The sequence below is a fragment of the Kwoniella dendrophila genome, chromosome 4, assembly GCF_036810415.1.
Source record: "Kwoniella dendrophila CBS 6074 chromosome 4, complete sequence".
Classification (NCBI taxonomy): Eukaryota; Fungi; Basidiomycota; class Tremellomycetes; order Tremellales; family Cryptococcaceae; genus Kwoniella; species Kwoniella dendrophila.
In genome coordinates this window covers 881,158-897,034 of record NC_089479.1, presented here as the reverse complement: position 1 = coordinate 897,034, position 15,877 = coordinate 881,158, and the positions used below count along the sequence as shown (strand labels likewise).

The 15,877-nt window shown below is 36.9% G+C and overlaps 6 protein-coding genes across 6 annotated transcripts; 2 read left to right on the top strand and 4 right to left on the bottom strand.

Moving 5' to 3' along the window:
• Positions 1-494: 494 nt before the first annotated feature.
• On the bottom strand, positions 495-3,597 carry L201_003459 (methionine-tRNA ligase; the record flags this gene model as incomplete). The annotated part of the gene is made up of 15 exons (XM_066219214.1): positions 495-1,382; positions 1,433-1,598; positions 1,650-1,698; positions 1,755-1,841; positions 1,915-2,026; positions 2,088-2,095; positions 2,166-2,523; positions 2,595-2,736; positions 2,799-2,855; positions 2,923-2,993; positions 3,051-3,092; positions 3,157-3,220; positions 3,282-3,318; positions 3,402-3,451; positions 3,527-3,597. 15 exons carry the CDS (start codon positions 3,595-3,597, stop codon positions 495-497), a joined length of 2,202 nt encoding a protein of 733 aa, XP_066075311.1.
• A 391-nt stretch (positions 3,598-3,988) lies between these two features.
• L201_003458 (uncharacterized protein) lies at positions 3,989-6,767 on the top strand (the record flags this gene model as incomplete). Its single annotated transcript, XM_066219213.1, has 5 exons — positions 3,989-4,563; positions 4,623-4,776; positions 4,833-5,171; positions 5,234-5,537; positions 5,611-6,767. 5 exons carry the CDS (start codon positions 3,989-3,991, stop codon positions 6,765-6,767), a joined length of 2,529 nt encoding a protein of 842 aa, XP_066075310.1.
• Positions 6,768-6,985: 218 nt separating this feature from the next.
• L201_003457 (uncharacterized protein) lies at positions 6,986-7,777 on the bottom strand (the record flags this gene model as incomplete). The annotated part of the gene is made up of 1 exon (XM_066219212.1): positions 6,986-7,777. One exon carries the CDS (start codon positions 7,775-7,777, stop codon positions 6,986-6,988), a length of 792 nt encoding a protein of 263 aa, XP_066075309.1.
• Positions 7,778-8,475: 698 nt separating this feature from the next.
• L201_003456 (uncharacterized protein) lies at positions 8,476-11,542 on the bottom strand (the record flags this gene model as incomplete). The annotated part of the gene is made up of 2 exons (XM_066219211.1): positions 8,476-8,706; positions 8,846-11,542. 2 exons carry the CDS (start codon positions 11,540-11,542, stop codon positions 8,476-8,478), a joined length of 2,928 nt encoding a protein of 975 aa, XP_066075308.1.
• A 441-nt stretch (positions 11,543-11,983) lies between these two features.
• Positions 11,984-13,230, bottom strand: L201_003455 (uncharacterized protein; the record flags this gene model as incomplete). Its single annotated transcript, XM_066219210.1, has 7 exons — positions 11,984-12,004; positions 12,059-12,116; positions 12,198-12,400; positions 12,492-12,657; positions 12,745-12,887; positions 12,947-13,057; positions 13,111-13,230. 7 exons carry the CDS (start codon positions 13,228-13,230, stop codon positions 11,984-11,986), a joined length of 822 nt encoding a protein of 273 aa, XP_066075307.1.
• Positions 13,231-13,805: 575 nt separating this feature from the next.
• On the top strand, positions 13,806-15,296 carry L201_003454 (uncharacterized protein; the record flags this gene model as incomplete). The annotated part of the gene is made up of 3 exons (XM_066219209.1): positions 13,806-14,675; positions 14,824-15,024; positions 15,126-15,296. The coding sequence occupies 3 exons, from the start codon at positions 13,806-13,808 to the stop codon at positions 15,294-15,296; spliced, it is 1,242 nt and encodes a 413-aa protein (XP_066075306.1).
• Between the last annotated feature and the right edge of the window lie 581 nt (positions 15,297-15,877).

Below are 15,877 nucleotides of genomic sequence, written 5' to 3'. Positions count from 1 at the left end.
TTGCTTGTTTCGATAGATTTGTTGAAATTGTTTTGCGACGCGTTCGGTCCTAGTCCCGTCGGAAACTTGAACTCGCTAGATTGCTTAATATTCTCAACTTATATATTACGTGCAATGTATCGTAGAAGGAATACCGCTAAAGCAAGCAAAGCCGACATCAGACCGAAGCTGATGTATCCCACTGGATCATACTCCTTTTCCGTGAGGGGAAGATCTCACAGAGGATTGTATAAATACTTCTAGGTTGTTTAATGGAGATGCCTTTTGAAACAGGGACAAAGGAGTCATTGGACCAGCTTCTAGATGTATATACATATTTGATCTATTTACTATATATCTCTAAACCTATTTCTTACTAAATTTATCTCAACATATCGAGCAAAATGATCACGTCTTGCTATACCTATTCTGTTCCATGCGATTGCATTTGCCTGTTAAATCCATCAAATACTCATACTACATCAACAAACCGCCATTTTCCCTTGACCGCTAACTCAATTAGCTAAAGAAGCTTCTTTCAATTTCTTTCTTAATTCAGCTAATTGATTTTTAAATTCTTTTGCTTTTTGTAATTCTTCTTCTGGATTACCTTGTTGTAAACCTTTTTTAATTGATGCAACTAATTTACCTTGATGTTCAATCTTACTTTCTAAATCTTTTTCTTCTGGAGTTTTATTCTTTTCAGCTTCTTTCGCTGCTGCTTTCTTCGCCTTGACAACTTCAGCTTGTTTTGCTAAATGTGCAGCTTTCTTACTTGCATCAACTTTGATATCTTTCACTTTAGGTACTTTTCCACCTTCAGGATGTCCACCAGGTCCAGAAGGTTCAACTTTATCAGCTACAACTGAATCTCCACCAAATTGTTTTTGCCATGCTTTTTCTTGAGAACCATTCAAATTCTCAATCTTTTTGAATAAATATTCAGCTTTACCTAATTTATGTCCAGGTAAAATGTCAATTGAGAATTTTGTAGGTAATGATCGAGCAGGCGCGTTTAGTTGTCTTAGAATACCTTCTGAAGTTGATGGCATGAATGGATGGAACGTTACTGATAAGAGGTAAATCAAGTTGATAGCGTTAAGTAATACTTGAGCACATCGTTCAGGTTGGTTTGCTAATAACGAGTTATCCAATGTATTATCTTGAAGATATTGGTTACCACGAGCTGATAAGGACATAGCAGTAGCAAGACCGTTTCGTAATCTGGTATCATCCATACTTGCTCGGAATTCACTTAATCTAGTGTTGGTATGATTGATGAAATCGGCATCAAGCTGAGCAGCAGGAGTCGAAGGGCTCGATTCAGGTACAATCTCTCCTCCTTCGAAACCTTCAGGTCCAGGTACGACAGACTCGTATTTCGCGTTGACGAATTTGACCACCTGCGAGATGAATTCAGTAGAGGAATACACCAGTCACTTATATCACTTACTCGGTTCACAAAGTTACCCAAGTTGGCCAGTAATTCATTGTTATTTGCAGCGATGAAACTGGACCAGAGGAAAGAAGAATCACTGGTTTCCGGTCGCTGAGATAAGAGATAATATCGCCAGACTTCAGGAGGTTGACCGGTCTCTCGAGCATTGTTACCGAATACACTGTGGGCTGATTAGTTGGGTTTCCCATTGTGAATAATTGGGCTAGCTTACCCGATGTTTCTACTTTTACTGAATTTTGTGTCTTCATAGTTCAAGTATTCTATTGTCCCAATGTCAACCCTACTGCAGTACATTGTTTTAGCAGTACCAACTTACGTGTACTAGATATGTTATGTAATTTGGTCCATGGTTGACCAGTACCTATCAGAGTTGAAGGGAAAAGGACGGTGTGGAAATAGACATCTGAAGGATAGATATACACAGTAAGCTAACGCAGAAGCTTCGAAGAGGGTTTGTTCCGAAGAAGGAAACTTACTGTCTTTACCCATAAATTGGTATAGTTGAACGTTATCGGGATTTTTCCACCATTTCTCCCATTGATCAGTGTAAGATGCTGTGATAGAAGGGTAACCGATTGGAGCGTCGAACTAGCAAAATTCCGTTTAGACCGATACGTTTTTACGCAAAATGATATCTTATATGACATACCCAGACGTCTGGATTGGTTTATCGACAAATTAGCTTGGTTCTATAGTATAAAAGATCACAGATTTTAGAAGAACTCACAAATGACCTTTCCTTCCAAAGCTTTATCTTCTTCTTCGTTACCTGTTTTAGGAACTTGTACACCCCATTTCAAATCTCTTGTAATTGCACTAGGTCTTAATCCTTCACCTAACATTCTAGGTTCAACAATTTCACCTTTATCAGTTATAACAGCATTACTTCCCCAATGTGCTTTAACTCTTTGTTTTTGCATCCATTCTTCTAATTTTGGTTGTAATAAATCTAATCTTACACATGCATGTGTTGAAGGTTTAACAGAAATTTTATGATTTTTGTTTCTTTTACATCTTGGTTTTAATAATTCTGTAGGTGATGAATATGTTAATCCACATTTATCACATTGATCTCCTCTTGCATCCTACCATCTTACCATCAGCTTTTGAATCGTTTTTTGTGTATAAAGGAGGATAATAAAAAAACAGTACCTACATCATAATGACATTGAGGACATTCTCCTTCTACAAAACGATCTGCTAAGAAAAGTTCATCATCTTCACAATATGTTTGTTCTGCTGTTTCCAATTGTAATAAGCCATTTTTATGAAGATCCAAATATACTTCTTGAGTTAACCTATGGCATCAATATAGTCAGCTGTGCTGAACGACCGTTATGACAAATCAAAGTGAGCTCACTTGGTGTGTTCAGGAGTTGAAGTTCTTCCCCATTTATCGAAAGAAAGTTGGAACCATCTGGAATGACATATCGATATCGGCTATAGTGTACAGACACTGGAATGAATTAGGATAGTCGACTTACTCGTAGATTTCAGTATGCAGTAAATGGAATTTTGTACAGAGTTCTAAGGGAGTAATGCCTTCTTCCAAAGCCTATCTTAATTATTAGCAATTAGATCACACTAAGCATAAGTTTGAATGTTGACCTACTTTGGTCTCAGTAGCAGTTCCATATTCATCCGTTCCACAAATCTACTTTGGCAGTCAGTTTCATTATCCTCCTTTCTACTGTAAAATCCAAAGTCCTTTGGCTTACATAGATAGTTGGTAAATTCTTTGTTCTACTATAACGAGCGAAAACATCTGCAGAAAGAGTAGAACTATAGACTAAATCATTAGCTATAAGTTCGACAGGTTGAGCAGATGATAGAAGATGCTTACCCAATGATGTTACCTAAATGAGGTACGTTGTTGACATCTACAGAAATTACCCCCAAATTACCCCAGTTAGAATATATTCTATGCTTATTTACTACAGTATTTAAGCTAGATGATCCTCACATGGTAAAGCTGAAGTAATAAGAACATTCTCTTGTCCATCTTTTGGTAACCTATATATAACATATCAGCCAGGAGTGTCATGATAAGCAACACTATCGCTATATAAATTGTCTAGAACAACTCACACAGGCCCTTTTGAAGGATCATGTATATACATCAATAAACCGTCATCCTGACGGAGTTTCTGTCCACTCATTTCGTGCGAATTTCTCTAAGATATTCCAGATATATCAGTAACGAATGAGATGCAATGGTTCTATGTATATGCTATGATTCGTATGTTATCTGTTATCAATCAACCTGCTGAAATATCAAAGTCTCCAATATCTTCTTACATTTAAGCACTCTACTTTATTTTTGGTGAACGGTCGACTCAAGCACGTAATGATCCACGTGAATTTGATCCCGTTATCTGCTGGATATACGGTGCCCCACGAATGAACCGAAAGTCTCAAAATTCAAGATTTTATAGATTTGTTGATTCCAAAAAGATAATAATGTATAACCGTTTGCAGCTATATTAATATATACAAAGTATGTCTGTTCAGTAAAGCTCTCTAAAAACGAACCTTCTCCTCATACTCAACATGTCAGCTATAGCAGCAAGGAGAGCAGCAGCTTTGGCAGCTTCACAAAATGCTACACCATCCAGTTCAGCTGTAGCTACACCTATAAAAGGTCGATCACCTAGTCTGGAGAATGAAGAAATAGATATGGATGAAAAAGAAGAGGAGGAGGAAGCTGCTTCGTCTTCAGCTTCAATTTCAACGCCGTCTTCATCACCTCCTCCACCACCTGTGTCGAACAAGAAAAGGAAACTAGGAAAATCGTCTCCTCTTCCAGTTCAAGGTAGATATCTATCCCAGGTAAAGACACCTAAAAAGACAACAACAGTGCAAACACGTACATCAGGTAGAAAAAGAGAGCTACAATTTTCACCTTCCGCCCCTGCAATAAACAATGACGAAGATGCATCAGATTTGGATTTGGGATCAGAATCAGTATCGGATTCTTCAGTTGGAGATAGTGATGCTGATTTAGCTGAAGATGGAGATGAAGAGGATCAAGAAGCTATAAATGCTGTAGATGAAGGTAGAGCTCAGTGGAATATACCTAATACTTCAGCTGAATCTACTCCTGGACCTTCAAGAACCAGAATAAGGTCAGTTGATTGATTAACCCTTGTACTCATCGTATTACTGACTTTCAAGTGGCCGATAGACCAATTATACAGGAAGGTCCAAACAATACTTCTAAATTAACACCCGTAGACAACGTGAACATACACAGATTATCAAGTGTCGAGTTGACGAAAGCTGGATTAAAAGATGATTACTCGGGAGATGGGATATTAATCAGCTTGAATGAGGAGGAGGTAAGCTAAGTCTTTCATTATACTAAAGATTGATAGCTCATTTTGCTCCATTGTAGACTATTATAATAACCGGAACATATGTATTAACTCCCATACTCAACAAAATATCAACATTATCTTGTACCCTCTCTCCTGGAGATGTCTCTTATCCTGTCTTTGCACCTACTTCTCACCCTATACCAGTCATATCCACAGCATCCTCGACTACGGAAAACGAGAGTGTACCATGGTTGAGTAAACTCAAGTTACCTAAAGGTTTTAGAAAATCTGGAACTCTCATCCTGATCAGAGAAAATCTATGTGGTATACATGGATTGAGATATGGGGCTGTACCTGGATTTGCTAATATATGGTTAGAGGAGATCGGAAGTTGGGGACTAAGAGGTATTCATCCAGTAAGCTGACTTTCATTTCTATGCTGATTTTCCGTCTGCTAATCTTCTCTGACAATGAACAGGTGATTGGTTCATTCTCTACACCTATATATCCACACATGACTCCTACAACATGGTCTAAAGCACTCTCGACTCTACCTTCACACTCTGAATCCCAGAATGAAGAATATGAAGACATTCAGAAACCTTTTATAGGTTTAGTTAAAGGTCCCAAACGTTCTGGTAAATCTACATTTGCTAGATCAATCCTGAATAACTTGTTAGAAAGTTATGAAAGAGTTGCATGGCTAGAATGTGATTTAGGTCAAAGTGAATTTTGTCCTGGTGGTGTGATCGGTTTATGGGTTCTGGATAAACAAGTATTGGGTAAGTCATCATGTTCGTGCCAGAATTATCCAACCCAGAAATGCTAATATCGAGCGAAATTTATATCTTCCAGGTCCAGCTTTCACGCACCTGCTGATACCTTATAGAGCACATTATTTAGGGACATATACACCTTTAACTTGTCCTGATGAATATGTAGAATCGTTAAGACATTTGTTGGAAGTATATAAGTTTGAAATTCAACATTCATCTTCTTCAACATTATTGCATTCTACCAAAATCAACGATATAGTGCCTTTAGTCATAAATACACAAGGTTGGGTAAAAGGTCTAGGTGAAGATTTATTAAGATCAATTGAGAGTTTATCTGAACCTACACATATCTATTCATTTAACTCCAATTCACCTTATGAAGATGATTTACCAATAAATAGCAGTGGAAATGGATGGACAAATTCACCAACATATCAGACTTCTCTTTTACCTGATATATATTCCTCAAAGAATTATGATATTGGAGGAAATGGAAATCATGAACAAAAAACAAAACAAATTATATTAGATTCAATACCTATAACACCATTACAAGCTAAATTTACTGCTACTGATTTTAGAGTTTTATCCCTAATTTCACATTTCCACTGTACGAAATTCGAAAATGAAGTTGTAAAATGGGATTTTACAAAACCGATTACACATCTAAATCCATGGGAAGTATCTTATGGATTAAAACAAGAAGAAGAAGGTATAAATAGGATATATATGATTGGTGAAGGTTCAGAAGGAATTTTAAAAGAAGATTTACATTTAGCTTTAAATGGTTCAATTGTAGCTTTGTGTGAAGCCAATTCACATGAATCGAATTTTGCAGATGAAGCTGGAGATGATCATGAAAAGGTTTATGAACAAGGTAGATCATCACCTTCTTTAGAATCAATGAATTTCTTGGGATTAGCTTTGATCAAATCTATCTCACCTGATTCCGACATCAGTATTTCCACCAATTCAACTCAACAAGAAAAGGAACAGCCAAGTGGTAAATTACACCTTTTGACGCCATTACCAATTGATCAGTTGGTTAAAGCAAATTGTATAATCAAAAATGGTGCAATCGAATTATCTACACCAGGTATGATAAATTGGTTAATACCACCAAATCAACAATTAGATGATCAAGATGAAATTCCTTTCTTTGATAAAAGTGGTATTGAGGTGATAGGTGGTGAAAGAAGGAGATTTAGAAAGAATATAATGAGAAAGGGAATGTGAGTATGTACAGTATATTAGTATGTCAATCAATTGAAAATGCAGTCATGTGTGCAGGGGCATTCAATCTGGCTTGCTTCAGCTCAAATGGCGTAGACGTGTAATTTACTTGTAGATTTATACAAACAGTATGTATGCATAGCTGGCGACTTATACATACAGTACGAGTACTATGGATACCCTTGCAATTTATTGCTCATAGAGGGAACATTCCTTCCAACTTAAGTGTTGGCTTTAGATACGTGTTCACTGAAAGCCATGCTGAAAGATACGTCGGATTGAGAACCGCCTTTCAATTTAAGCGTTCCATCTGGATAAGTAAAGTATACAGGATCATTCGATGATGTAGTTGTATATTCGCATGATGTCTTTAAAGTATCATCATTGTTGTTATCGTCTTTACCATTCTCTGACAGTACTTTCGAGTACGGAGTAACAGGATAGAGTTTTCTTTCTCTTGTAAATGTAGATGTTTCTAATATCTTTCGTATTTGTAAGGAATCTTTATCTTCATTTTCATATTCTTTAGGGTAATATATCAATTTAGCTTCTCCATTTGGTAATTCAGTGCTATCAAAGCCAGATAAATTTGCTTCTACTTCTACATCAACATGACATGAATACACCGTGTTAATGTCCTGATCGTTATCATCATCATCATTATCAAATCCATTGATTTGCTCAAAACCTTTGTGATTTGATTGATTTGATTGAGTTGGTGAACCGTTTGAATATTTCTTAAAATTCCCATTCAATGGTTCACCTTTATATGACCCTTGAAAGAATTTCTTTTTGTAAATACCCTCACCAGTTGTAGTATGGAACTTTTTTTCGTGAATCCTACCTTTTACAATCAATCGTTTCGGCCAGTTACTGGTTCCAAATTGCCATTTTGCCAATGAAGGAGTATTCAATAAATTAGATAAACAAACCCCATTTTGTGAAATTGACCTTGAGTCTAATCTTGGTTCGAATTGAGGATGAAAAGTGTATCTAGTTTCGTTTTCCGACATCTTTTGGTAGATCGTTATCACTCAGTTCGCTACACCTATTTCCAATAATATTCGTATATTATCGTATTCTCGAAGATCATTGTTTGAAGAAAGTGAAAGATGCAAAGCCAAGAGTAACGATACTACCGATTATACAGAGTCAAAGTAAACATATATACGTACGAACATACATTTACTGCCTTCCCGAGTCCGCTTTGTATCACGCCATAATATCCTTTGTCATATGTCATCCTTTCTGCTGAAACCATCCACATCTTGTCAAGGGACATAATCAGCTTTCGCAACGTCTTGACGCAAGCACACAGTAGTATTTATGTTGCAAATTACCCTTTGACAGAGCCATGATACTCGTATGATCCTTCTGAGTACTCACAACGCGCTGAATGGTGATTATAGCTTCCTGCCGTACTGTGATGATTTGTATCTGCTAGAAGTTGAAGCACCCCTTGAACTCATTCACCTACATTAACGTATAATGTATCTATCTGAATGCATAAGTTCGATATGAACAGATGTGTGTATGCACATGAGAAGTAAAGACGTAATTATCGTGATACAACTAACCAATAAACAATCTCAAGATTACCAATATACCAATTTAATACTCCTTCACTACAGTATACTCTATTCTATATGAACTATCTTCGAGCGGAACAGTAGTCGAGGAAAACCATCGATGAGTCATGTAAGTTCTGCAATCAAGCAATACTTGATTTATTACTTTTATCTACAATTGGTATTAAAGATTTATGGAAATTTTCCCATAATTCAATCAAAGTATTTTGATTTTCGATTAAATCATTCAAATAACTTTCTAAAGTAGATTTAAATTCTTCAATACGTTGTTTTTCAAATCTTATAAATTCAGATTTAATCAATTTTGTTATATTTTCAAAATTTAATTTTGATTCTCTAACTTGTTTTTCTGCCTAATAACATCATAGGCCAAGGGGAAAAAAAAGAGGCAGAGTCAGCTATTCGAATTCTTCTCATATTCTATTTTGATTAGACGTATAGATGGTATCACCTGGATAACGGGAAAAGAACAATTTTCAAGTTCATACTCACCTCATTTATTTCAGCTAAAATTTGATTAACTTTTTCGTTTATTTGACCAGTTGATCTTAATTTTTCTCTTTGTGAAATTAATCTATTTAAATGATTTTCTGCAGATTTTAATTGATGATGAGATTTAATTCTTGATGAAAAAGTAAATTTAACTGATTGAATAAATCTTATATATTCATCAGTTAAATTTAATAAATTTATAACATCAGATTTTGCTTGATTTTCATATAATTCATTTTCTTTTTGGGTTATATTATTTAATTCTTTTAAACTTTTTGTTAAATTTAATCCTAAATCAGATTCTGATAAAATTAATAAACTTTCAGAAAAAATTAAAATTGTTTGTGATAATTCTAATTTTGATTTTGATGTTAAATCAATTGATTTACTTAGGTTTTTTAATTGATTTTCTAATGAATTTAAAAAATTATTTCGACTTTCAAACCAATCATCGAATTCTATAAATTTATTACTACCAACACCAATACCATTAGAAAATAAACCACTACTATTTGTTGGTTGTTGTGATTTTTCAATAGCAATAATTTCTTGTTTACGTATTTTTGAATCATAAGCAAAAGAATCAGATTCTAAGAATAATTTTAAATCTTGATCTAATTGTAAAATTGGATGATTAGTAATTTTGGTCAAAAAATTCTGTAAAGCCATTCTACGTGTTTCAATAAATTGATCTTGAAATCTACCTATAATATGTTTACCAGGCATCGGTGGTATAATGATACCAGGATTATTGAAGTTTAATAAATCTAATAACCATAAAAAATCTGAAAACCTTCTTAAAACTGAAAAATTTCCTTTACGATAATGTGGGGATGTCGTTGTTGTTTTAACTGTATATACTGTATATCCTCTTACTGGATCACCGACTTTAGTTGGATCACTAACTGTAATTTGAAATATTGGTAGCGCAGATAATTTTTTTCTAGGCGATGTGGTGGGTGTATTATTGTTTGAATTGGATACACTAGGTGAAAAAGAGGAAGAATTACTGTCATCAATAGTCGATTGTGATCCAGATAGAGACGTAGTAATTCGAGAGGGCGATTCCAGTGATGAAGATGTGTTTGAATCGTATGATCTAGCATTTGAACCTGATGGTCCAGCTGAAGCTAAAGCATCTTCCATCGAAGTTTCGCCCCAACCAGTAGATGGATCGTTGGTTCCCCATAGATCGCTTCTTGCGTGATTAGGACTTGGTCCACCTTTACCGAATAAACCATCTTCTTGGGTACTACTTGTATCATCATCCAAAACTCCCCAACCTTTTCCACCGAATCTTGAGCTAGGTGGGCTAGTGACATCTGCAGTAGTTGCGTTAGAGCCCCATTCTTTCTCTGGAACAGGTGGAGCAGAAGATAAAGCGGAACCACCGATTGAAAGTGATTTGAAACCATAATCTTGTTCTTCGGCGTCAGCTGAAGGTGCATCCAAAGGTGATACCGATACCCTATCAGTTGAAGGTGTAGCCAAGACTGACGATGCTTCTGTATTATCCAATTTATTATTCATGGTTGAAGGTGGTAAAGGTGTTGGAACTCTGGATATAGTAGGTGTAGCTAAATTTGAATGTGGTAATGGTATGGAAGTAGGTGATTTTGGTGATTTAATAGTTGGTGTAGTATCTTTAGCATCTTCGACTACAGACGATGAAGGGGTTTCTTTGATTGGAGACGCATCCAGCTTTGACGGACCACTCGCCGTCTCTTCGTCCTTTTCAGATTCTACACCTTTGACCGAGTCTGCTTGTACCTTTGATTCATCTTTCACTTGGTCCTCTTCAACCACAGACTGTTTCTTTTTATCGCCGTTTTCTTCGCCCTCAGCTACGTTGGCTTTCTTATCATGTACATCGCCCTCATCTTGATTAACCGTTTTCTTCTCTTCTTTCTTGGTTTTAGTATCCTCTTTCACCGGTTTCTTGTGGTTACTAGGGGTGAATACGTACGTTTTCTTCTCCGGTGTCACTATCTTATTTGCATTTGGATTCGCGGCGGGAGAAGCGGTTCTAGGTATAGGAGTAGATTTAACAAAAGCTTTTTTAAGTGATTGTTCTGGATCTGATTCAGCCATTAAATCTTCATCAATTAGAGAAGATGGTAACTCTTTAAGTTTTTGTTGATTAATTTGTTGAAAAGGTTGTTCAGGGGATGATGATGATGGTGGTATGAATGGTTTATTTGCTGGATCATTTGAGGTAGATGATGATGAGAATGGATTTATATCTTGAGATTGATCAAATGGTGTAGGTATAGGTGTATTAAATGAACTGCTCGCGTATAAACCTTGGTTTTGATTTTGACTTTGTGATTGTTGTTGTTGTTCTTGTTCTCTTGCAGCTATTACAGAAGGTGGATCAGGTAATTTACCTATACCATTCGAAACATCCTCTTCTAATTTAGCTACATAAGGTGAAGTATTTATCTCATCTATAGGTGATTCAGGTATAGCTCCAAATGGCTGTAAAGATGGATCATTAGTTATAGATGTTGACGGTGGTAATATTGTTGATGAAAATGGAGTACTCGTAGCGAACGGATTGGATGATATAGTGGTATCTGAGAATGGATTCGCCCATGGGTCATCTGCTGTCGTACCTCCTACTGGTGTATCCCATGAGGGTCTGGAAGGTGCTGTAGAGGATGATAGTAAAGCAGAGAAGGATGCTTCTTCATCCATTTTGAAGACCTACTATGCGTGTTTGATCGATGGATATATGAAATGGGCTAACTGTATAAGCTAAGAATGGTAAGGGAATGAACATGTAATAATGCAATCAATGTTAAAGTTAATTCGAATGTCCTCGCCGGTTATGATGATGGTATGTGCGTTTTAACTGTCCCTGAATTACAGCTTAAAGCTACGATGGCGTCTCAGCGAACCTCTTTCTACCTGTTGGGATGCAGACTTGTATAATCTGAGAGATAATCAATCTGAACCTGTAAGCGTTGATATAAGAACTGTCACAAGCTTTTGGGTATCTTTTCGATGCATGAGTCATTCATCTTAATATTAGGTTACACATGAATATATGTTATTACACAGCCTTCTTTCCCGGACTTTATCGCTTCCACTTTCTTCTATCGCACGCATTTACCCCTTTGATCTTCAGTATAACTTTTATGCGGTTGATTTGACATGCTACATAGCTTGGTCAGCAAATCTTTTGTATGAAAGTGAAAAGAGCGAACGCACCAAGTCATCTATAGTGGAGAAGAGTAGACCGTCACTCATGAGTTGCTCGACAGCCTCCCTATCATTGGCAGACAGCGTCAGCTTTCACTCGTAGATTGTTGAACTGTAATTTCCTCTACTAAACAAAACAAAAGCTTACATAACATCTTCCCCATTACCGCTTCCAACTTGTCTTGATATCGCTGATACGTGCATACCATCATCTGTATCATCTTTAGAAACAAATTCCATAATTCTCCTTTGTAAAGCTGGTAAACCGGAAAACGCGGATTCATTTGAATGTGATTGAACACCTGCTGAGTAATCAGCATGTGAGGATCCAGCAGGAGCAGCGGCACCACCCTAAGGATGAAGGGATGATGATCAGTTCCTCAACTTTATCTAGGATATACGGCAGAACAGCATAACGAAAATGAAAACAGATGCTACTCACACCTCCAGTACTTGCTCCTCGCAAACTCAAGCTAACGTATAAAGCTTTTAGAAAGTGATTATGGATTTCATTGAAATCCGTTATTGGTCGGATATGAGTAGCTGAGATATGTCTTTTACCACCAAACATCTTTAATGAACCCATTATACCGACGTAGTGATCTTGTCTAATGAGTTGAAAGATCAGCACCACACGCAACTGGAGAGGAAGTTGTTTTATGACATTTGAGGTTATGATGCTAACGAGGACTTACTCTATACCCTTTGCTTTACCTGCCTCATCATCTGCAGAGTCTAACCATAATCGAACATCGATGTAACCAGTTCCATCCCCAATTTCGTATGATACATTCGTAGCGGATGACGATGAGTTATGTACTGATCCTACCAGAAGTACCTGTGAAAGCAAAGTCAGCTATGGAATCAACCTGATAGAATCAAAGATATTGAGCTGACCTGAGCAACATCCACACCATCAATCACGAAATCGGCATCTGCATGAACTTGTTCAGCTGCCAAGATTTGTTTAATCGTTACAGGTCGTATTGTTTGATTTCCTCCTTTTCCCTGTTTTCGAAATTATTAGCTTACATCAGAACAGTATCTTGAAGAAAGCTAACCTTTTTACCTCCTGGCGAATCTTGCGAACCATATGGTGAACCTCCAGCAACAAACCCACCACCACCTCCGCCCCCGTAATAGGGATTTTGATTATCGTCTAAATATTCATCGACATCCATTATCAGTATAGTATTTCGATATTGTATCATGAGCGAGATATAAGGAAGAAGGAAGAACTCACAGTTACTCATTTCCTGTATTAATGTACTTTTATGTATATGTATGTATAAGTGTATTACTGACTGTACTTGACTTGATGATAGGAAGATCAATTCATCAATTAATCATGACACTTTTGATTTTTGACATTAGCTGACTGGACAACATTGGACATTTTGGGAATACGCGACGCGTTGATCGCCACGTGCAGATGGTAGGGGTTTTGGGATAAAATGCAATTAAATGGCTCAACATATAATACCACTAAAGTCATGATCCCTTTGTTGACAAGTTTACTGCCTATCACGACGTTGTGATTTTATTTAATTTCCCACCATATCAAGCAAATCACATGATCTATATCCATATCTCTTCTCCACTTGACAGGTCCACCTCTTGACCTTTATACACTCTACACTCTACACTCTACACTCTACACTCTGACGATAACACCATCAACCTTTCCCTTCGTCAACATCAATATAATATACATAGGTTTTTACACTTTCTCACCCACCGCAATACGCGTTTTATAATGTCAGTAGTTGAGTCTGCAAGTACACCACATTCACCTGAACATGAATCGGCGTCTACGGCATACCTTGAATCTGCTTTAGGTCAACCTACACTCAACTCTTTGGCTGATAGTACTGTTGATGATAACGCCACTAGCAATAAGGGTAATGATGAACATATAGATATTGATCACATTGTTGGAGGTTCATCGTCCAATCCCTTGAATGAATTTGCACAACAAGTATTAGGTGTTGGTGGTGATGAAGCTGATTCTGACGCACACAATTTATTAGATTTAGGTAGAGGTGGAATGGGATATTCAATTATAAGTGAAGAACAAACTTTTAATGATTTATTACAAAATGAAGAAAGAAGAGAAAAACAGCAACAACAAAAGAAAAGATTAAATGGTAGTAATCATGATGATCATGATATGGATGATGATGATGATGATGATGGAATCAGACATCACAATGATGAACATATACATGAACATGAAATTGATCCAAGATTAGAACATGAATTATCTAGACAATTTCAAGAACAAGATCAAGGACAAGGACAAGACTCTGAAATCAATCAAGAACAACAAATAATTTTAGATGAGAATGGTAATCCAATTACAATTGAGGTAAACTCTGCAAGTGGTGTCCATAATCCAGATGATCATAATCTCAATTCGCAAATCACAGCACAGCAGCAGCAGCAGCAGCCGAATTTGAATCTAGTGTATGGAGGTAGGATAGGTAAAAGGAAGAGAATAAGTCATCATAATTCTTTAGGTGATAACGGCACAGGAGCAGGAGGTAGATTGGATGAAATCGTAACTGATGCTCACGGTAATCCTGTTTCACCTCATGAATATGTAAGATTGAAGAAGGATAGTCATGTAAGTCAGATAATCTCAATACTTTCACCAACCGCTTCACCCATAACTCGCGCTGTTCGGCATTACCCCTTACCTCAGTCTAAATGTTATTTTTATTGAACTTGCTTATAGTGGATACCGATAGCTAACCTGAAACCAACCATTACAGAAAGAAGTCGAACGTCGTCGTAGGGTCAATATCAATGATGGGATCAACGAAATCGCTCAACTTGTACCTGGTGGTAAAGATAAACAGGGGAAAAGCACTTTACTGAAAAGAGCAGCAACATACCTGATAGAATTGACAGAAAAGCTAAGGATAGGGGAAGAAGAAACAACTAAGAGGGAAATCGAGAAACAAGATCTAGAGGTCAGTCGGAGTATCTTCATAAATCACCTCTCACTTTGAACTCTATATCGCTTTGATACAGAAGGGATTTTGCTGATATCTGCTGGATTGACTGATCACAGGCTCAATTGGCTCATCTACAAGCACAAATGCAAGAAGAACGTGATCGATCAATGAGGTTTGAAACTTCATGGCGAGAAGCTGAAGATAGAGCTGCAAGTTCGAATTTCGAATTAGAACGTATAAGAGCTGAATTGGAAGAACTGCGGGGTGTCCAACGTTCAGACAATTAAGCTTCGTCAGAGCGCACACCTTGGAAAAAGCCCGGATCTTGCTCTATGCGACTAATATTGATGTCAGTCTCATGTTGACAATTTAAGTGCGGATGATATATATGAATGATACATCCTGGTTTCCCAAAGAGTCCAGTGGTAGATATACAAAAGGAAGAGGAAGGGGATTTCTGCCATTTTTTACTGTTTTACCTTTCCGGGTTTCAAATGATTTGTAACTTGTGTCTTCATATACAATCAGTTGTACAATATGTATTTTTAGGGATGCCGCTCCCTTGCATCGACCATGTACGTTTTGGGGGTACATGCATGTGCCAACCTGTCCAGCTTCAAAGATACAGACTCAACTTTGAGGACCTATTGGTATCTCCGTAACATGATGCCACAAATAGTAAATAGTAATAATAAGATTATATAGTCAGATCGAAGCTAAAGCGGCGGTTTCCGTTGGTATTACCTGCTGCTGTCCGGTTTCATAACGAGATCTCTTTGACGTGTTCTATACTACGAATGCTATCTTTACAGCATCTGAAAAGCGAAATCTTGCTATTCTTTTTCAGATTATAGTCATATTCGTGTAA